Here is a 23937-nt window from a genome sequence, read left to right as displayed (position 1 = left end):
AAAAGGAAAACGTCAGAAAACTGCGTGCCCGGAATCAACCTAATCAATTACGCACAGGAATATATAATATTATAATAGGTACTCTGTCGTGGTTCTCGAGCCATACGCATTTTCCTAACGCATTATATTATACAAATATAATAACGTTTGAATCGAATGTTATAATAGGTATGGTAGCTAGTAGCTGGTTACGACGACAGCGATTAATCCGTATATAGGTAAGCGTTTTCACGACACTCGGGGGTTTGTTTGAAAATTATTATTCTAATTCTAAACTGTGTTTAAACTGTGGCGCGTTGCGATATTTACATATTATTATTTGAAAAATAAAACGTCAAGACTTCGCATATGAATATCGCGTACCTACTGGAAATACTGGAAAACTCGTTTTTTTCTCCACCGTGCAGAACGATATCTAAATACTTATGTAATATTATGTTTTTCTATTTCTAATTTCCAATTTTGAAATTTCCGAAATGTCTTACTACAAACCCCACGATAAAAAACTGAACAAAAATTCCACCGCGACCTCCGCGTAATTAAAACGAAAACAGTGTCCAAGCACTGTTCGTAGGTATTACGGCGCGGTATCGTTCGCGTCCTAACCTATTATTTTTCCGCCGCCAAATAATAACAATACACCTACGTGGTGGTTTAACGGAGAGAGGAATATTATTGACGTAAAAGTAGCAGCGGGTTGCTATATTACAGTCGTGCTTCAAAGGAATGGGAATGATAAAATGGATATTTTTCGTGTAGCAGTCGTATATTTTTTCCCCGACGGTATATAAATATATATATATATATAATATACACTTTGAATTCTTTAAGATTTTTTCATATATTGAAATACGACGCGTCTCTGGAGCGCACGTAAATATCCCAGCCGTGAAAATCGCAATCCGACAATATATTATATATGCGTATAAATTGCAGTGTATATAATATATTATATATATATGTATACAATATACATTATTATATGTGCCAGCCACACACAGTGGCGCGCGTGCAGACTTATATACAAGGATGCACGGCATCGGTTACGGTGGCGGTGAAGGAAATATTATTAGGTCCTGCAGGACTTGTATTTATTCGTCATTATTTCATTTTTATTGTCGTGAAAACGAGGAGGAAAAACGCGCGACTACGGTGTGGCGGTGACGATAAAAATTGGGCGCACACAAATAAATAAATAAATAAGCGAACAAACAAATAATAAAGTCCCCGTGCGTCCTCCCCCGGATAGGCGGACAAAAAATATGAAAAAAAAAATAAATACCGAGAGAGAGAGAGAGAGAGAGAGAGAGAGAGAGAGAGAGAGAGAGTGTGCGCCTCATCCGCCGCCCGCCGTAAATCCTCGAGGGATCTCGCGTATGCAATAAAATCAAAAGCAATAAAACTTTACTTTATTGGGGCATAATTTTTTTTTTTAACTTTGACCGCGTTTACAGTTATCAGACTCTAAATCTGATGGTTTTAACCCTGCCGCGTGTGTCCTGAGGCCCTCTCATTCCGTCGTCGCGATGACGCAGGCACGTATAGGTCGTAGACAGTCATCCCCTCTGTGGTGGTGCGGTATTGTTACTGTTATCGTGTACTTAATATGATATCATAATATAGTTTTAGTGGCGCTCACTTTGGTACTGTATATAACATATGCAACGCATCATACTGCAGGCTCTCTATAAAATACGTAATATTGTTTTATTTTATTACGATGGTTTTTTTTTATTCGTTGGTCGCGAAATTAGCTACCCGTTTGACAGTTACTGGCAAAAATGTTTTTGTTCATATTATCATGCATACACGGTCCTCGTGTAATAATAATATTATATAGCTGTAAACGTCAATGTCTAGTTTATAGTACATGGAAAAATTTGCGTCGGCTTTTGGTTCACGTGCAAATAATAAATATTAAATAATAATATATTTTAATTGAATCTCGTATAATAGTCGTATACGTTTGGTTTATTTTTCCGGAGTATAGTTCTAAAACAATTGGTTTTTTTTTGTTTTCTTAACAGGATGCCTTGAAAAGTGCGTGAGCATAACACCACCATCGTCGCCTCCTTCTTCTGCGTCCTCTTCGTCTTCTACGTCGCCGCACAGCCGTCGAAGGCTATGGTGGTACTTGGGATCTAAACGTTTGTCGTCGTGCTATAATCTAAATCTTCGTCGTCGCCGTTGTCGCTGTCGTTTTAAATATCTGCCTGTCGCGTGTCTCGTCCATCTCGGCTAATCTTATATATTGTCAGTGTCCGACTCGTGTGTGCATCGCGAGTTTAGAGTTTCGTCAAAGTCGTGCCTGTCCGTCCACCCGCCACCGCCTCCGCCGCCGCGAGTCCGAGTCTCTCCCCGACACCCCCGACGTCGCGCCCATGCGACCCGATTGGCCAGCGTCCCGGAACCCGGTCGAGATGTTACACACGCTGAACGCGTTGGCCGCCAAACTGTCGCCCACGCAGGTCCAGAACGTCGACGGCAACGCCAACAGGATCGCCGCCGCCGCCGCCGCCGCTGCAGCCGCCACAGCTCTGACCACTTTGAACGGCAACAGGTACCTACCAACCATTATAATATTATTAAACGCGACTGATATCAGCTGTGTTATCACTAGCGTCACGGCGGACACGCGTTTTCGTCTGATTTTCTTCATTTGTTTTAACCGGTTTTACATTCACTGCAGACGAGCGTTATAATAATTTAAGTGGTATCATCGTGTTTTGAAGATTTTACTTTTCTATTTCGGACGCCACTCAAGCTCTAATGGTTTTCGAGATACGCTTGCTGTTCAGTTTTCATAGTATATAATATATGCACGCAAATGAAAAGACCACTGTTTAATATTATAATAATAGCCGTCAGTCGGTCATCCCGCGGCCCGCCGTTCTTGTATAATAATATTACAAAGCTTTTCGTGTAAAACAATGGTCACTATATTTTTTTTATGTATACTTAAGTTTTTTATTTATTATTAATAATAATAGGTACCTTCATAATGTTTTTTTGTTGAATCACCGTGAGTTATTTTTCTTTATCTTTATTAGAATGTAATGCCTTTTTTATTTTTTTAGCGATTCTGTGAAATAAAGTGTTCTTCTTTAATAAAAAAACATTTCCAATAACCTAGAGGATCTTTCGATATAGATAGCGCAATGGACAAAAGTGTTTGTTTAAATATTTTATAATTTTACTGAAAGTCTGAAACGCGTTATAATAAATTTCACAGGGTTACACACCTCATTGTACTCTAAAGCTTTGTTTTAAGTAGTAAACTATAATTATTACATCGAAACGGAACGATCGCGAAAGAAGGGATAATTTATGAGCCGGGGAGTAATTTCTAAACAGGCAGCCATCGGTTAAATCAGAGAGAGGGAAACCAAGTAAAATTATATTTACATAATAGGTGTTTAAGAGGAAACATTATTTTCTCAGCGAATACGAGACTTTATACTAAAAATGACTTATGAAATTAGTAAATAACGTACGTTATAGTGAGCATTAGTGCAATCAGATTACATGGCATTAAATGTTGACAATAGTTGTACAAAATATATGAAAATAATTGGAATAATAATATCAACAATTTAAAACAGTTTAAACCGTTTTTAGTATTTTTACATAATATAATATAATAAACTAAGTGGACGTCAAACTTTTTATGATTCTCCGGGGACAATTCTTTAAAGGCAAAACAAAGGGCAATATTTAAAATTGTATATTATATTTTTTTACTCTGAGGCATAGGATAGCGTTGTTTATTGATATATTATATAATACCGGTCTTTGAGAGACTAATGCATTTTCTAAAATTCCTCGTACTCCACCCGGATACTTGGTATTCGTGTCGACGACGACGACCGCGACGAACAGTAGACGTCCGACCATTTTTGGACGTGGGTTATTTGTGGTTGGGGGTGATCGAGAAGGGACGGTAGAGAGGTTTTGAAAGGGTAGTCGAAAGGAAACGAAGAATATGGAAGTAGGGAGTAGGGTCAGGTTGTGGGGCGGCTAAACAAGTGCGTGTGTGTGTGTGTGTGTGTGTGTGCATGCTTTTCGAGAATTCAGACGCAGAATATGAATATATCATGAGTTTGACCAATGGATGGCAGGAAATAAGGACGACGCAAATGAAAGCATTGAAAGCCACCTTCAGACCACCGTCGACCTCAATACAATATATATATATATATTAATATTATATATTATGTATGCATAAACGTCCTGGCTTATTATTATTTAGAAGAATAACTGAGTAGGTTAGGTATAGAACAGCTCTCCGCCGCTATATACCTATCATAATACGATAGCATGTCCTTATACCTCGCTACAGTTATTAGTTTTTATAGATCAATATTCCTCCCTACCGCCGCCGTCGTCGTCGTCGTCGTCGTCGGGGATATCTATTTATGTTTTATTAAACGGTAACGAGGTATTCGCGTGACACGCCGACCACCCTTATTCGGCCTTCGATGACCGAAGTCCTAGAACCCCCCTCCCCACCATAAATAATAAGGAGTCATACCGTCATCTTTCGCTCACCCGGGGTGGGGTCTATGTGCGAAATTATGTGCACTATAAACAACGGCACACCGCGAACCGCATTAAAATATTTAGATTGTCCGGAGACGCAGGCGGAACACGTAAAACGGTTGATTAAGCGCTCGACGGGTCGCGTAGTCGTGTGGGTCTACCGAATAAATCGTACGCAACAGCAGTCCACAGTACGCACGCAAACGGGGTGGGTTACTACGAAATTTCGACGGATTCACGTCTAATTGGCTACTGCCGTTCATCAATTATTAGGCACCCTAAGAGACTAATTCAAATTATTCCTCTTGTGAACGCGTGGGGGCGCGAGCCACTGATGGAGTTTGTGGTTTGCGTTTGTGTTCCTCGCGCGAGGATTTATGCGGTGCGCACTTGTGAACGCTCCTCTTACGTTTCCACTCACTCACCTTATTACTCCCTCCGCGGTTCACACCCCCCGACCCAACGCCGGCTGGTCGGTCGCATTATACGGTGCGCTTCGTTTCCGCTCGTGTTCGTTCGTTTTAATTTTTAAACGCACCTGACGTGTACCTACGGCTTAATGTGGCGCATTACCGTATTATAACGATGTGCACCAAAAACGCGAGATGTAAGACTGCGCATTGATGAACAAAACATTTTTTTTTTTTTTTAATTTTACCCACGGGACACAGACAGGTATATATACCTACGCGCATATTACTTCGACTTGAGCAACAAAGCGAGTTTAAAATCGCATACCGCACATCGATCAAAACGGTTTTCGCGTCACTACTCGGATTTATTACCATAGATTTTTTCTGCGCCGTAGTTATTATTATTTTTTATTAATCTACTTCATTTTCTTTTTCTGCTTTTCCGCTTTCTATTTTTCTTTTCCTAAATATACGCCCTATATAATAATCGTAAACGAAACAATAACGGTTTTCCGTCAATTTATTTATTTTCGCGTTTTCTAGAAATTTTCATAGCAATCAAATGAATACCATGCATGTTGTATAATAATAATATGTATACACCCAAACGAAAAATGAAAATAATTTCATGTTATCAGTATTTTTCAACCATCGCCGTTTAATTAAGACGTATTTTAAAGTGCACGCGATGATATTTTTTGTTTGCTTACATACCGTCCAATTCACTCGGACAGGACGCGGTCTGATAATATGTGGTTTCAGCACTTTGAATCGGTCAGGTTAATTGGTTTTGACTTTCGTTTTTCTCCTTTACCAATAACTGCCTGCATTTTATTATGCCTCCGTCAATTCTAACATTTTACCGGGGATTTTGCTGTCAACTCAATTACTCTCCTGTCGTCGTAACAGTCAGGGGTGAATACTGAATCCGAAGGATTCGTAGGTACGTTTACACACGGAGTGAAAAGGTTTCACAGGGATTTCGTGAAAACCCAAAAGCGATCGTTTTCAATCCGACGAACACGACGTTACAGCGGTGTAGGGGAGAGATGGTGGGCCGTGCAAAAAAAAATATACCGTCGGAGACCATTGAATACAAATGAATTTACAACCGGTATACCTTAAGATTAGTAAATATTGGATTCCCCTGTCAAAGGAGATGAGGAAAAAAAGTACCTTAACAACTGTCTACATTGCTCGTCCTTTTAAAAAGCGATGAGGGTATACGCCGAACATCCTGAAGATCGATTTTCGACGGTGTTCTCACACGAATACGTTGGGCTAAAAATAAAATAATATTAATATGATACATGAACTATATCAAACTTACTACATACGTACGATCAATAACTATTATCATCATCATTGTCTTTGAATATTTCACTAACAATGACATGCTGTGTCCCCTTTCTCTTCACTATATTTTCGACCGGAAACGTTTGAAATATAATTCACTCATTGCAGGTGGACAACACTGCTGTTATTTTAACACTACAGTCGGTTACCTTCGCGTCAGCGTGTGTGTGTGTTTGCTTGTGTGTACATAGTGTACACCCAATGCCCCTTTTGCAAATAAAACCAGCCAAAAGTTTAATATTCTGAGTAAAACCAACCTTTGTTTAACCGTATACGTTCGCACCTCTTTGATTACACACAGCTCAAATTTAATGTAAATACGCCTGTTATTATATGTGCAAATACACCGAAAGAGAACTCGATTATGTACGTTTCGCGTGCATTTGTTTTCGGAAAGTTCGTAAGATAATTTCGAGATTAGACGCGAGACTATATTATAATAATATGTACTTTGTAAACACATTCCGCAAGCACGATTAATAATATACCACGCAATATTTGTCGATTTGAAAATCAGAGTTTGTTCAGATCGATTAAACAATATACGCCCATATTAGGTATAGCTGCAGGTATTGGATTCCATTTATAATCATCATCCATCATGATTAGGTATTATGATTATTATTAAATTTAATTGATTTTGTTCATCGCGATTCTTTAGTATTGTACCTACTACACACAATTACAGCTAAAATTAAACTACTGGTAAATGATTATTTCAACACCTCACACCACGATATCTCATTAGACACAAATAAATGCGAATTATTTGATAATAATTCATTGTTTTAGTAGTATTATAGGTATAACATATCAGTTGAACATGTAATTAAATATTTGATTAAACACGGAATCGTTATTGTATAAGTTCAAAGTTATTTAGGTCACAAGACAATATGACACCTTTTTAGTCATATTATTATTATTATTTTTACCAGCTAGGTACCTCTTATACAGTGTTCTTCAGTCGTGACTTCATAGTTCATAATGATATAGTATGATATTGTAGTCTTGTTGAATAAGGCTCTGTTGCATCATTACGCGTACATCGATTGATATCAGATGAATATCACTTGATTAACTCGTTAAGAACAACATCACGCGCCTTGGTTGGCATGTGCATGAATGAATACACCCCATACGCGCCGTAGATAATAATATATTGTATTAAACTCATTAAGTTACCCCCTTTAAAAACCCCTGGAGGAATTTCTCCCCCGTTCTAGACGTTCTGTTGACGGTTAAGAGCAGCAGTATAATAAATAGTAATAATACATAATAATGATATGTTGTTGTTAATCTTCGAACGACGACGATGTGCAACGATTGGCTTTCAGTGGAATATTATATAAAAAAAAACACGCACGCCCACACACACACACACACACACACGACGTAAATATTAATATCGTGTTATGTGTAATAACACGAATTTGCATATTATTATAATATTATACCCGGCACGATCCCCTTCTCGATTCAGAAATCACTAAAACGCGTATACTACCGCAGAATAATATGCCAGACGAAGCTGTATGCATGTATATCAACCGCACAATTTATAGTATATTATATGATGATGATGATGATGATGACTCTGGGATAGAGTACCTGCGCTGTAATGAATTATTGTCCATTCGCGTATTTTTGCCGTCGTTTAGAAGATGTCTTCGTACATAGAGCGACGGCGCTAACGACGGGACGCACACGTTTAATGGAAATCTCGCCCAACCTTCACCTACACCCTCTCATCACAGCTGCACGTCCGCTTCTCGATTTTTCATCGATCCGTGTCCCTATGTTTATGGAAGGCAAGTCTCCCGGGAACTCTGACGAAAACTCTTGTGTGTGGTGCGGACTTTTCTGGCATTGAAACCCTCCCGCACAGCAACCGCGGGGCTTAGAGCTCAGAGCAGATGAAGAGTACTGATTTTTTTTTCAACCTCCTTTGTTGTCGTTTGCCATTCTCGCAGATTCATCAATTAATGTAAATACTCGGTATGGTGTAGTTTGATTTCTTATTGCAAGTCTACTTTTTTTCCGAGATCGACTAAATTTAATTTTTATGTACCTATATATAGGTACTTGTCCACTAAAATACGTGCAAGCGCATAATAATATGTAGGGAATAAGGTTAGGTAGGTTGCCGTTGAAGCATTTAAATTAAATTCTTATACTATTAATCTTGCGGCACGTAATTCGTTTAGAAACAAAAAAAGTGTACCTACGCCGGTAGGTACCTAAAGTTATTCCTCTCTAATTAATTTCACTTTGTGTTCCCGTTTTAACATGGTTTTAATTTTTTGTTGTTAAATTTGAGTTTCAAAATTGTTGACTGATAAACCATGGTTATTATTTTTTGTTTTAGATTCATGTTCCTATATAATATAATATAATATATAAGTCACGTAGATATGTCATATCTCCTTTTAGCAGGTTCTTTTGATTCGAAATAAGTTTTTTTTCCCGGGAACCCGGACTTTTGAAGCTATTGAAACATTTATGACGAACATGACGTTTTGTTTCATTCGTCGTTTTCCATTGCATTCGAATAATATTGTATGATCCTTTTTTCCATTAGGCGCATCCCCATTGCTATTGCGACGCATGCACAGAGAAACTGCCGCATATTCGCCGTGGACATAATTAAATTAGTGATTAATAATGCTTTACATATACAGCGAAGAAACCCGGGCTGGGTAAGTTTTAGCTGAAAGCCCCCGAGAGCTGCGACGACGACGACGGGTTATGACGGACATCGCCGAGCGGCAATCCCTTTTATTCGATTTTCTCTATGGTGTTTACGTCCCCGAATCGTTCAAAAGCATTCCGAGCCACTTCACTTGTATTATGCGGCGACGGCTTTACCTCCATATACATGTATAGGTATTATATTGTATTCACGTACGTCTCGTCTCTCTTACATTATATCCCTGGGATTTGTCCATGCAAATGCAATGCCTAAGTAAAAACATCGGATAATAAGCCCACACCGCCGACATTGGGGGATGTGAATATAACCGGTAGTCAAGAAGGAGCTGAGCGGAAAGAGAACGGGCCGTGCGTATTTCCCGAAAAACTATCGTTCGTTAGTTAAAGATTTTTCCCGATTATAATATTGTTCCCGACGACCTTTCCACTGCCGCGTTACACTATCGAATTACTCGACGCCGTGCGTTATTACTATAATAATAATAATATATTATCATCATCATCGGAGTATATTCATATTATTATTATTATATAGATTCGCGTGTTCGGTGTTTTATTATAATATCGAGGTGGCAAATGTACCAAAAGGTGCGGCTGCAGGACCAGGATCAGCAGTATATTGCAACGTGTTGGGTAATTTGTTGATTTTGGACACAGCGGCCAGCGTTGTTGGAACTTTGCCGGCGCATATACAAACTCACACGGGCCCATTGTATAATATATATATCATACGTTACCTATACAGTAGTTGTGGTAGCGGCGGTAGACACTGGTAGTAGTAGTAGGAGGAGTGGTGATGGCGGTAGGAATGTAGGATTACGCATTACGTACGATGTGTGCGGTCGTCGTCGTTTGGATTTTCGAGCGGCAGAAACGGAATAAGCGATAACGTGTATTACGGTGGTAAAATTGATAACGCAACGGTGTATGCACCAATTATTATTACGATATTATTTTATTATATATATTATAATATTCGTAGACGAAAATCTATATCAGCTGCAGTATACTACCGCAGCAGCAACTACACTAGCAACGAGCTATATACCTATACGGGTTGTCCTATCTGTGTATTATAGTATATTAATATTAATATTATATTATTATTATGCCTCCGACGCACGTTGCCACCTCGTCGCTACTCATACATCGTGCTCGAAATGAAAAATATCGAATATCCAATTACGCGATCCCGCGTGGTATATACCGCATTAATAACGGTCCGGGGAAACGGTTTTAATTGGGACGACCGACGAAATACAATACAATATAATATTATAATCATAATATGTATATAAATGAAAATCCGCGCTCGATGGTTTAGTACAGTGTGTTGTGTTGTGCAGGCACCTCTGCTCGGCCGCGTACCGAATAACATTTTTTTATTCCTCGTATTAATATTGTATTATAATATGATTACGACGAGTAGGTAGGTACAATTTAATAATATGTAAATGGACGTTAACGAAGAAAATGCAATAATAAACGTTTCCGTGTCAGAAACCGAAAACCGTAGGCCGGCACTCGCAAACGACCGCGGCTTATAATTTTACATAAGTACATTATTAAGCATTTTTGTACCCACATAATAATTTTTTTTTTATATTATATATTTACCGAAAGGAAAAAATGTTCAAATGCGTTTATCTTATATATTACTAAAACATTAATATTTTTTAAAAATATTTATTATAATATGTCAAACTGACTATACTGCTATTGATTTGTTATACATATTTTATATTTTGTTCTTGCAGTAACCAAGTTGTAGAGTTTTTTTTTAATAATTTTTACTACATGGTCAATGTCCAATGATAATACGTCATTATAAGATATTTTTGGGCCTATTATAATTGTTTATGCTAGATTTCTATGTACGGTTGGTACATTGATATTAGATAATGGTCTAGTATTATGATATTATTCTTCATATTCAATTTTGAGGATGAGATTATTATATTTGATAATGTAAAGTACAGAAGCTTTGAAGAATTTTGTTCACTAGTAGTACATTCATCTCGTTGCATAGAGGTATTTTGTGTGATATCTCTAGTCCTTTTTTAAAATAATTTTTAATATTCTATTTTTTTTTTTTTTTTTGTTAAATAGGTCTATCATTTTTTTATAAGTGTAGGTATCCTTTTAAAAATTTCAAAATTATTACAGATTATATTAATGGTTGATTCACCACTATAATTTACTCGAGTTCTAAGATATCAGTTAGATTTTCGAAAGCATACATTATTTTTACTAATTTATCTGTTGCAAGATTTATAGTAATATGTTCATTCCGTTTAAGATCATGGTACATTTCTATACGTAAAAAGGTAATTTCAGGTCTTAAACATTTGAATAAAAGTTTGGTTTTACTTGTATTTTGATTCAAACTCTGCAAATTATCTCGTATAAGTATTGAATACGTCATAGATTTGTTATATTTGATATTTATTGATTTGGTTGATATAATTATGTATATATTATTATATCAAAGAGCGCGGGGACAGAGTATATTATAGTCCTCGATGAGGGTTTTACACCACTAAACATTGAAGATTCTCGGGACTTCATTAATTGTTTGTTCGATACTTAATCATAATATTATATTCGTTAATCATCGTATGACAATATTTTAATGTGGTTACCGTTGTACAACTTCTGTGCCTACTCTGTACATACACCACAAATCGTCCGACCTTTGATACGCCGTTAACACGCGACGCGAAGGGGCGGTGGTGGTGTTAATAGTATATGGTCCACGAACGTAATTGTTTCATTTTCGAACGCTAATTAATTTTTAATGAAAAAAATATCTATAGGTATCAATGTATTATAGATACGGCTCTAAAATATTATATTAATATTTTATACTCCGGACAATCAATGCACGTCGATACGGACTACAGCCGCCGCCGCGGTGGTGTTGCGATTAAACATCGTGTCGTTTGTCAGAAAATATATCATAAAAGAGGTAAATGATTGCTCTCGTCAATGCTTTAGGTCTACGATAATAATAATAATAAAATATTATAATATGGCGGCAGAGTGAGTGGCAATGACCGTGTCAGACGATGTAGTCGTATTACGTAGGTAGGTAGATACATATTATATTGCCATATTCAGTCCAAAGCCGATTCGTTCACACGCGTGCCAAACGTTTTGCAAGCTCATCAGAAGCGTCAAATCGGTGCGCAGTACGCATTTAAATTGTATATAATTCGATGGCATAGCGCACACATGTTGTAATACCTAGTTACGTTATCGGATTATTGATCAGGAGAACGATTTCAAAGTTTAAACTGTTATAACAATTAAAAAATCTAACTAACTGTCGTGAAAATTGTATTATATATATTCCCTAAACATAATATTCTAATGAGTACCTAATTATTAAGGTTAAATATAATTGTACTACTCTAGACAAATTTAAAAAAAAATCTGTTCTTTTAAATTTTAAGAGATTGTACTTAAACCATTTTTATATGTAAAAATGAATTATAATAATATTTTATTGGCCATATGTATCTACACGTTTCACTTAAATACAATTACAATAAAACAATAGCGAGTATAATTGCCCAACTCACCACTGTAGGTTAGGTTAAGCTCTTATTGATTAAGTTAGAGTACCTACTACTAATAATAATAATAAATAAGAAAGATAATATAAACATAAAAAAAAAATAGTTAACTTAAACACTTATCACATTTTGTTTCTATTCTCAATAAAGAATAACATCAATAGTGTCCTAACTCCCAATATTATAGCTGCATTATATTATATTATAACAAATTAAATTTTAAATTTTAAATGATATACCTATAAAAATTATAAAAAAATATCACAACTTATTTTCATTCTGTATTTTACAATGAAATAATACTTATTTAAATAAAACATTTTATAAAGAAGGTGACTTATTGTGATCTTAATAAATAATATTATTATTATTATTATTATTTAGTAAAAACATAATAATAAATTAAGTAATTTTATTAAAAACAAATAAAACTCGACATTTTTAAATAGACATAATATTTAAAAAAAAATTATGAAAAGAAAACTCAATTTATTAATTATTTTATAACATGATTGTTAACTTCTATTGTTTTTTTCATATTTTTTTATTTTTTTTTTTTATTCTTTTGACACTGGCCGGTGTTTGCACTCAGAACATGTTTCTAACTAAATGCAAACACCGCACCACTTAATATTTTATTATTTAACAGTTATGATGTTGGAATTTCATACAATAATATATTACCTGTTTCCACAGGATTCGATATTGTCATAATGCGCGTTTCCGAACAAATACATTTTTGGTTGTCCCGACACGTAGGTTATTCGTGTGGAATGATGTTATTCTTGTTCGTTGTTTTTCGTTTCGATTTTTATCGCACGAAAATACCATGAATCTCGATAACGCGCGGGCTACCGTCCGGCAGTTGTAGGTGCCAGATAAGCTAATTAAATAATTGACAACGTCCATAATACCATATAATAATATCATAATAATATTATAGTACGACCGTCGTAAAACCGTAAAAACAATAATTGGCGTGTCTATAAAAAGAAAACAGTCAAACGACAACCGCTGAAATAGTGCTATTATAATTTATAATACATAATAATATTATAGGTAAACAGCAGGCAGTCGTGTTTAAAATGGTATTTAATAGGCTCGTCGATCATGATCGCGGAAACGTGAATATTAATTACAATATTATACTATCATTGTTTATTAGTTTTCATGATATTAAATTACATATCCGCGGACTACGATTTGCGTGTTTTTGACACGGTTTTTCGAACGATATTCGTTCACTCGATCGTCTGCGCTTAATCTATGGTGTGTGTGACCTCGGCCAATACAACGTCCTAAACTATGACGCAATCGTCTAATCTGTATAGTAGCCTGCAGTAGGTACCTATAGGTACTATGCGCCGTACACACGCGGTACGTGTTTATTACATTTTTCTCTATAGTTATGATCATAATAACATATTTTTTTTGTTTTCAAAGTAGACGCGACGGTCTGCAGTAGTTGTGTAATGTATATACCGTTCGCATTATCTAATTCTCAGTACGATTTTTGTAGTGGTATCACTGCGCCGCCGCCGCCGCCGCCGTATAGTGTTTCGTTTTTCCGAAATTTTCTTTTCGTTAACGTCTTATATTATTGGATACGTCCTATTGCGTATGACTACGGAAACGCGTCAGAAAGTGTTTGCATCGCGCGCCGGTCTGACGGTAGGTACAGCATGAAATAATAATAATATTATGTCGTACTGACGGCGGCGGGACCTCCTCGCCGTGATTTTGTGCCTTTGGAGAAATTCTACATCGTGTGACAGCTGGTATGACGTATAGGTACGCGATATCGATATATTATTATTATTATCGACACGAAATATCGCAAACTGTGCGAAGTTCTTCCACTATAATATATATACCGTATTACCGTCGAGTCGAGGAGATATTACGTATGACGCGCGAAGACTGCCGGGATTATTGCATAAAATCGTCGATTTTATTTACGTCGAAAAGTAGATATTTTTTTCCCGATGACTCGGTGAAATTTCTTCGTGTCGCGGGTGGATTTCAAAGGGACCACACTTTTTCGTGGCAAACATTCGTCGTCGGCGTATTATTACATTATAAGCATTACACGCGAGTGAGGCGAACTGAGTCTTTTACGCGAGCTTTCTTCGCACAATATAAAATGTACAACGACGTAACGCGATTCGTCTGTTATTATATTATTTCACTCTAACGTGTATAACATTATTGTCCGACGTTTTGTCGAAGCGAAATAACGGTCTCGCACGAACTTCCTGCTGCAGAAGCATAATATATTATATTTAAGCGGCCGTACATGAGTACATAATATAATAATGTGTTCGGCTTGGTGGCAAGAAATTTCGTCGCTCTTTCCGAATAAAATATGCAAACGGAACGGGGGGGGGGGGGGAGGAGGGGAGGAGGAGTGTATAATAATAATAATAATAGTAATAATAATAATAATAATAATAATAATAATAATAATATAATATAGTCGTACTATGGTAGTCGTACGGCGAAAAGTGTATAATAATATTATACAATGAGGTTTTTGTATATCTGGTGAAAAACGGAGTCGTTCCATTTTTATTATTATTCGGTTGTCCAAAACCAATTTTTCGAGAAATTTTTCGGCCACGATTCTCAAACATATTATTATTATTATTATCATCATGTCGCTGACAAGTCGATTATCAATCGCAGTGCGATAGACTTTTTAAAGTAAAAACTTTCCGGTCGAATCCAATGTGACGTGGTTTTTCGCTTTTCTGGTTTGGTTGTGCGCGCGTATATACCTCGCATGGTATATAACATATACAGGTCATAGGCGGAAAACTGGGGGCCTATAGCTCCTCCTCCCCTCCCACTCACATATAATATAACCACTCACATTGATGTTAACCACCGCCGTGAAATTGTAATGGATTTCTGACTATATGAATTATAGGTGCCTTCTATCGGGGCTTAAAGTCGAATTTGGAACGGCAAAAGCATAACAACAAGCTATAAACGATTAGCGCGGCGCACGATGAAAGATAGTGTCATACCTATAATATATTGTTATTCCGATCGGCCGCGACGCTCCCGCTCAAAACACGTAATAATAATGATAATAATAATATATTATGTCGTAACAAAAACGGTTGATTATTATTATTGTTCGTTATAATAATATTATACGCAATCATCATTGCGTTCGTCGACATTGTGTGGTGGTCGTCACACACGAGCCCGTTGAATATTTTACGTTTAGCACCGGAACGAATATAACGTCGATCGATAATGACTAATGACGCCAATGTTCCACACATAAAATTTATATTACCGGTCAATTCAAATGCGCGCGCGTTGTGTATCATCCCTAAAATACATAATATTACAACAGTGCAACCTACCTAATTACAATAAGTACTAAATTCCAAGTGCACCGTCAATCACGGTGACAAAACCGATAGGTCACCGATGGTGGATGTGGGTCACCTTATGGCTTATATACGCTCGGCATACGCTAACAAACGGTTTGGCTTCGGTTTGACTGGCAACAATAAGATAATATAATATATATATTAATATTTTTATATTTGTTTTATTAGTACACAATAAGACGAGTATAATAACAATAATAATATATAATTTAACATTTGGCTTCACGACCTCCTATTATCATCACCAGCTACCTATTTGAGTTTCCGTTTCATATAAATAGTATATTATGTTTGTAAGTCATAACACGATAACAAAATTGCATTCGATTCTCTTCGTATTACCCATACCTATCTTCTTCTTCTTTGTCTTTTGTATTTAACAATACCAATTCTAATCTGTGTGTGTGAGTTTCAATAATCGTGAGGCGTTGCATTAATGTAATTATTTCGTTATCGCGGTTGCATTTTAATCGTAAATATGCATAATTCATCATATTATAACCACGTGATGGCTTAGTAAAATATTTGTTTTTACTTTGGTCTTGTTCAAAAATTATTTTAATTATTTTAATTAGCATAACGTTTTTTTTCAATTCTTAATTTAATTTTTTTTCACGAAAACTTTTTTCGTGGTTATTACCTAACTCAACGTGATAAGTATGTCTGCTATTTTTATATTTTCAATTTTCTAACCAGTCGCATTCGCTTATTCCGATTAATATAAATTTCAAAATGATGCATTATATAACTTTTACGACGTAGGTGGCAATCAAGATTCGCATAAAAATAGTCATTTTACGGAAAAATGTCATAGATCGATTTGGCTTTTAAACACATTTACGCGTCTGTATAAAAATAGATTCCCGTAAAATATATAGCGTAATTAATAGAGTGCTATTAAATTAACTCATTATCTAGTTTTAATTTTGTTTTTGTAGCGCATCTATGGTAGTTATATGAGTTTGATACGATACTTTGAACGCAACACATTACGTATAGTATCGGACAACTTTTAATATGACGTTATGATGCTGGATATCCCTAAGGTATTTATGTCACGTAGTTGAAAGAGGAAAAAAACTGTCCGTCACAGCTAAACACATCCTTTACTCGTTTTTTGAACCCTGTAAAGTATATAGTTGTTGGGATTTTTTAAATTTAATTTTAGTGGTCATTTTTACGCAGTCGTTCAATAAATCGTCAGTCGTCGATATATACAAAAAATAAACTTGTAGGTATAACTAAAAATAATTTCACATCAAAAGCTCAGAGTTACACGAATAATGACACCCAAATGTTCGTTTATACAGACAGTGACGGCGAATAGAGTTTTTGAACCATGTTTTTTTAGGTTGTTGTCTCACATCATTTTTTAAAATTAGCTCGAATTTTTTTAACTCAAAAAATTACTATAAAAATACGAGTTTTTAGTCTTATATTAATTACATTAATAAACTAGTTTCTGTGTTGTATTATCACGCCGTTTGTCATTTAATGTTTTTTTAAAAACTAATTTCTATATAATTTACACGAAAAGTGTGTTTTAAAATTATTTTTATTATCATTAACACTATTTTATGTTTAATAATACTTATTTCCCCCTAGTAAGATGAATTTGTAGCTCGAGTCGTCTGAACTCCGATGTACATTATTATTACATTTTTCTCTACGTCTTTGTATATGTCCATTCGGTTATGAATATCCCTGCGGAGGGATGTTTTCACTACAAACGGACTTTTTCGTCTGCCCCGTAATTAAAAATATCACGTGACACCGTCGGGGTCTTAATGAAAAACGGCGCTTGTAAATTAGAGCGCAAAACAACACTCCGGGGAAAAAACTAAAAAAAAAAATACCGTCACTACAGACGCCAATTGGCACCAGTTTATTTTTTTACAAATTTCACTTTATTGTGTTGTATAGTTTAGATATTAACAACAACAAAAAAACAATAAACATCGTTTTGTTTCAAGACGCTAATCAAACATTTCGTTTTTATTCGAATGAATCAAAATGTGGGTGTACCTAGTGCATTGTACTGGGCAACAATACCTTAGTGAATTGTAAAGTTTTCATTTTACCTATGATATTAATATTATAATATCTTGTTAATGTACTTGTGGTCATGTTAATATATACCTATTACCTACTAATATTTAGATTATAGATGTAGGTAATGGAATGATGTACCTCCGCCGTTTACTTGTAGAGGTATTTTTTTGTTAATTTTAGCTAAAAATTCACAATTTTGTTTAACGACTAAAGAAATGTAAGAAAGAAATTTAAAAAAAAAGTTTACAAATCGCAGATACGTTTTTTTTAGAAGATGTGGGTTGATGTTTGTCCAAAGGTATATATAGTATATATACTTGATACGTTGACCGGATAAGCCTAAAAGTTTTGTTTTATCTCGTTTTTAATACCAAAAAAAGTTTATTATCTATTTTGCTTTCATCCTCTCTAATACAGGTTGACACTGGATTTTATAGTTTATTGACTAACTTCACCCTTTTTTAGTATACATCTCTGGGATTTTAAAACTTGGTATTTTATCGTTTTCATTGTGATCAGGCACGTAGAATTTTTTTTTATAGTAATGGAATTAAAAATATCTGACGTGAAACTTTTTTATTATTTTTACAATTAGTTTTAAAGCCTTTATTTAAAATTGTTGTTTACTTTCTTTAATAAAGCTGATCGATTGACGAACAGTTAATTATACTTCCCTTCAGTTGGGTTTTCATTCTCTATAATAAGGGAGCTACCCGAAACGCAACGCAAAACCTTAATACGAACAAACAATGTCCTTTAAAAGTTAAAACTATATATATATATAGGTAGTTAATTTTTAAGAAAATGTTTTTCGAATATTCGATTCTTTAACACAATCGTCCACATTATAGTATTATTATACACAAATTGTAATAACTTTGTTAATTTTGATATTTCAATATCAAACTGAAATAAGTACCACATCTGTTTATTATAATATAGTGGAATAAATGTCGTTTTTTTTCGTACATTTTCAGTATCGATTTTGTGCTCGACAACGGAACCTATATATTATGAATAATGTAGTCTATAGGGTGTACTTATAAAAATGCAAAATCAGTAAACCCAATAACCCTATATAGCGTACAACACAAACACATCATATTATAATATCTTAAAAACATATTCTATTAACCACTTTGGGAAAATAAAAAAAGTATCTTGGCTTCGTTTTAACAGATTACATAAGCATGTTGTGCACTTGTCGCTCCGAGTTCTGTATAATAGGCATTCGTTGAATACAAATCATATGCCTCGACGCGGGGTTTCAGTTTATGTACAATATTATAAACAAACAATTTTTTTTTTTAGTAGCACTTTGTTCGTTAAAATATTCTCCGTGTTTATGTTTACGTGATCACGTGATGAATCGTTTGATGTAAACAGCTAAACGCGTCGAACGCATTTTTTACCCGCAGCGCAACAGTGTGCTGCAGCAGTGTAATGAGTAACGTTTTGAGTGGGTATACCTACTATTATAATATAATATTATACTTGGAATTTTCATTTTCAACACGTTTCCGCGTCAACGGGACAAGACTGAAACGAACATTTTGAAATGTCATAAAACGCATGCACTACTTCAACGTATAAAAACTACAGAAGCTCAATTTAAAAAAAAAACCCTCGAACACGATGTTTCTTGTTTGTTGCAGTCTTCGAAACCAATAATTTATAGGATGGAAACAATCGCACTAGAACCATATACCTGCCCAAATGAAACCTTAACCTCGCCGGACCCATATTTGTAACTTATCTTTTATAGAAACCGGAACAAACGTCTCGTGAATATATTTTGTTGTGTTTTTCCGTATCGATGTAGCTCTCCGATCGTTGTGATTTGTTATATTTTTTTTGTGTTTTTTTTTGGTCGGATTGTCTGCAGACATTGTTACCGAAAAATCTCGTGAGGTTCCTTTGTCGGCGGATGTCGATTACGAAAACGATGATAATAATAATATGTGTATATACGTTTTGCATATGATTGTGCATCACCAGCACCGCGTGAACGCTTGGGACAACATTATCGCATAATGCGCGAAACGTCAGCCTTAAATAATATACACTTTATAGATCGGTGTGATTCATCGACCCATTAACGTAGTAATCGCAGGCGATTCCGACGGAAAGTTTCTTTTTCTTTTCGACTGTAAGCTGGCGACTTGCAACTACACACACACACAATATTATTATAACAGTCTGTGTTGGTGTCTATGTATGGGCGAAAACTTTACGTCGCACCCATTTGTCGTGCCCGAGACCGGCGGCGGCGGCACATATACGAGCTCCATTTTTCAGACGGCTTCTTCTCTTAGTTTTTTCGCTCTTCAATCGACTGGTTAGTGGTGGGGGTAGGGGGTGGCGTCGGGAAATTCGGCGTGTGAGCTGTGGTGAGGGGATGTTTCTTTCCACCCCCTTCACCACCGAGGTGGTCGCATCGTGTGTACATCGCTGCGGCTTCATCAACCCCGACTCGCACTGCAGTCACCCCTTTGCCGCAGTGTAATAGTGGTAACTGGTAATGCGACTGGTATACTGCAACCGAAGTTTGATTTGACGTTGTCGCGCGCGACACACTGAGCGAATCCATCAATCCGTACTCCAGAAACGTGACGACGGCTGGCCCCGCAATCGCATTCGACAATAATTCGGCCAATTACTATAATATAATTGTAAAAATACGCGAGACAATGGCGTAAAGCATACAGGCGTGTGCGCGATATCGGGAGAAAAAAAAGTCCAATTGAAATAAAAGAACATTGCTGCGAATAAAATTATAAAAGTCGAGCTCGTCCTAAAAAATCTATTATGTTATTGACAGTGTACAAAAATCGACGCTTCTCACCGTATGATTGGCAAGTTTTTAAATTCTCATTATTTTTGCTTTAGTCGATGGTTGACACGCTATACGTATCGCATAGATGATTGGTTTTGTGATAGAAATTCATGTCTTAAAAAAAGACTAAAAAAATACGTTTTTGAGATCGCTGTTTATTATTAACTAATAATTGTATAGGTAGGTAAATTATAATTAAAAATTTATTTTTTCGCCGAATTTTTCCCTTTGGATGTTTTACCATTAATCCGCGGTGCACACAACAGCCACCCCCGCGTGGCCACGCTTATAATATAATATAATATTATTGATCTATATCGGTGATGAAATAAAAAAGAGTGGATCGAGACAGGTGAAAAAAATCCAGCAACACCCTCGTAATGGTTTTATCGTACTATATATAACTTATAATTATACTTAGACTGCATTTATTTATTTGTTGATCACATGACGTGTTGATTTTTAAACACGGGTTGGTGAGTAAAAACGTACTTTTTCGATTTAAACGCAAAGAGACCATCGTCCCTCAAAGTTTGGACATCGAAATCTGTATATCAATAAAAATGAAATACCGCGAGGTTGGCTTTATTTCTTATTTTACACAAATTTCATTCTCCGCGAGAAAAAACTTTATAAATTTGATTTTTTGTCATCACACAAAAATTGTACCGCGAAACACATTGTATAGCATACCTATTACCGTTATTGTGACGGCAAATAAAATACATGTATAACACATACTTATATTGGTAGTTGGATTACCATTTCGTCTCGAATTGTCGGAAACGTGCTGTAGTTTTTTCACTTTTAGTGCCTTACCGATTTAAAGTTGCACACGAAAAACTGGCAGACCTAGTTGTGTAATTAGTATACGAAGGGTGTTTTATTATTTATTTTTCAATATTTATTTATTATTATCATTTATTTTTATTTTTTCGTGGCCTCCGTGCTCCGTGGAGAATTTGGGAAACTAACCAAACATTTCCACAATTTGGCACATCCATAGGTACGTATCAGAAATTGTTTTGTTTTACTCGGCGTTGTTTGATTTCTATTCGCTCCAATGCACACCTGTACCTTGAAAACAACTATTAGTGTTGGAAAGCAGCCTGATTTTCCAATTTTTTTGTCTTCATTTTCATTTTTCTTACACCGTGAGAGACAATATTTAAAATGTACTATATAGTGTATTATTAATAAAAGACGCAATGGTTTTAAAATTGATATAACAATGAAGTTGCCACACTGCTTATTTACTGTTAGAATATGGATACACTTAATTAAGATAAATAACATATTATGTTAAAGTACATGTATTCAATGTTTATAATTTTAAACATCATCAAAATTTATTTTGACATTAAAATTATGGATTTTTTGAAACCAAAGTATAAAATAATGTACGCACTAAACTCACTAATGTACCTATATTATACATAAGCTTAGAAAATCAGAGGCATTTTTAATGTCTCAACTGTTTTACATCCATGTTATATAAATAAATAATAACAACCATAGTATAAATAACGAAGTGCACTGTACATAAATCTTTCAATATATTTTTACATTATTTAATAATATAATAAATTTAATTTTATAATTTACGTATAATACAAAGTTATTTTACCCGAAGCTCTTATTAAATTTGTTCTTATCAATTATTTGGTTAGACGTTTTATAAAAAAAAAAATCTTAACTTTGGATGAGACTATAATTTAATTCGAACTTTATTAATATCTTTAGTATTTTTATTGGGATTTTTTTTTAAATTCATATTGTTTATCATTATATAGTTATTATTGTTTAATTTTCTGAATGTCATTAAGTTCTAGTTACATCTATGTTGTAATAATTTTAATCAGTTAACTTAGATATTTAATTTTGTTTTAAATATATTCATGTACAATGATGCAATAGACCGAGTAAAACATTTATTTTATTTTAAATGACTGAACAAAACGGATTGACGAAGAATGATTACACGCTATATTTCTTTTTATTGTAGGCATTATCAGTTCGATATTCAAATGTTTAACAAATAACCAGCTAACAATAAAATCGTATATGGTGGTTTTATAGTGACATAGCATATTGTGTTGTTGTCACAATGAGTACGATGCGCTAGAAGCTATTAGGGATCCATTTCCCTAATCCAATCCTTATTTGGACGTTATTATTTCAGATCATGCCAATCGTTTGTATACAAACAAAAAAAATGTACAAAAACTGTAGGATTTATCCTTGAATCGAATCACGAGGATACAGCCACTTCTCCGACTTTGAATTTCCATAATATCATGTTTGTATATTATAATAATATATTATATAATAGTGAATTTGTACCGCATACAGATAAACACACAAGACACGGAAAACGATGATTTCATACCATTAAAATTCAAAATTTGTGACGCCATTCATAGTAAACCTATCTATTTTAACATAAACTATAATACGAAATAGGCATGCACACATGATAGGCACTACAAAATCTTAGGATATTTTTGTAACAAATGAACAGTGTTACTGATCAGTGTTACTGATTCCAGAGAGCCCTTGATATATTTATATCATATCAAGTTTCTCTAATTATTTCAATTACCTGTTACTTGTTAGTCAATAACCGAAATAATAGAATTTATAATTTATAGCTCATAAGTAATAAGCGTATTAGATTACAAAGGTATTTTATAAGTCATAACTATAGGTACTATATAGTCATAACCCAGGCCCATAGTGCATATAAAAACCTTGCCATACATACACGTGTTGCTAATCAATCATACCGACCATACTAGCCGTTCCAACCCTACCAACCGTTACCCCTACAATGGCTATTGATAGATGCCGGGCTCTAGAACAATAAAAAAAAATCTATAGGTGTGGATTCGTATGTAACAAAAGAGTCAAAATATGTAAATTACTGTTGTTATTTTCTCCAGAGTATATGAATTAAAAACATTAAAAAGCAAAAGAGAATGAACGATATCAACTAGACATGATAGACTTTATAGCATTATACATCAAAAATTGTTTACTTATTT

At 35.0% G+C, this 23937-nt stretch overlaps 1 protein-coding gene and 1 long non-coding RNA gene across 20 annotated transcripts in view; one reads left to right on the top strand and one right to left on the bottom strand.

The window, feature by feature from the left end:
* LOC107882718 overlaps positions 1 to 12417 on the bottom strand; it is a 30349-nt gene extending 17932 nt beyond the window's left edge. The window contains exon 1 of the long non-coding RNA XR_003839063.1: positions 6129 to 12417. This is a non-coding gene — a long non-coding RNA (uncharacterized LOC107882718). The remainder of the gene's footprint in view (positions 1 to 6128) is intronic.
* LOC100160047 (CUGBP Elav-like family member 1) overlaps positions 1 to 23937 on the top strand; it is a 193934-nt gene that overhangs the window by 17739 nt on the left and 152258 nt on the right. For 17 of the 19 annotated variants that reach the window (XM_029487507.1, XM_029487506.1, XM_029487524.1 and 14 more), the window contains exon 2: positions 2028 to 2560. In XM_029487507.1, the coding sequence (XP_029343367.1) occupies positions 2382 to 2560 (179 nt within the window). In that variant the 5' untranslated portion in view covers positions 2028 to 2381. Of the gene's footprint in view, positions 1 to 2027; positions 2561 to 13269; positions 14270 to 14371; positions 14390 to 23937 lie in introns of those variants that run through there. The other 2 variants (XM_029487522.1, XM_029487520.1) reach the window with 2 other exon arrangements.

The sequence above is a fragment of the Acyrthosiphon pisum genome, chromosome A1 (genome assembly GCF_005508785.2).
Source record: "Acyrthosiphon pisum isolate AL4f chromosome A1, pea_aphid_22Mar2018_4r6ur, whole genome shotgun sequence".
In the NCBI taxonomy this organism is placed as follows: domain Eukaryota; kingdom Metazoa; phylum Arthropoda; class Insecta; order Hemiptera; family Aphididae; genus Acyrthosiphon; species Acyrthosiphon pisum.
The sequence above is the reverse complement of the archived record's forward strand: the minus strand, read 5'-3'. Positions and strand labels throughout refer to the sequence as shown.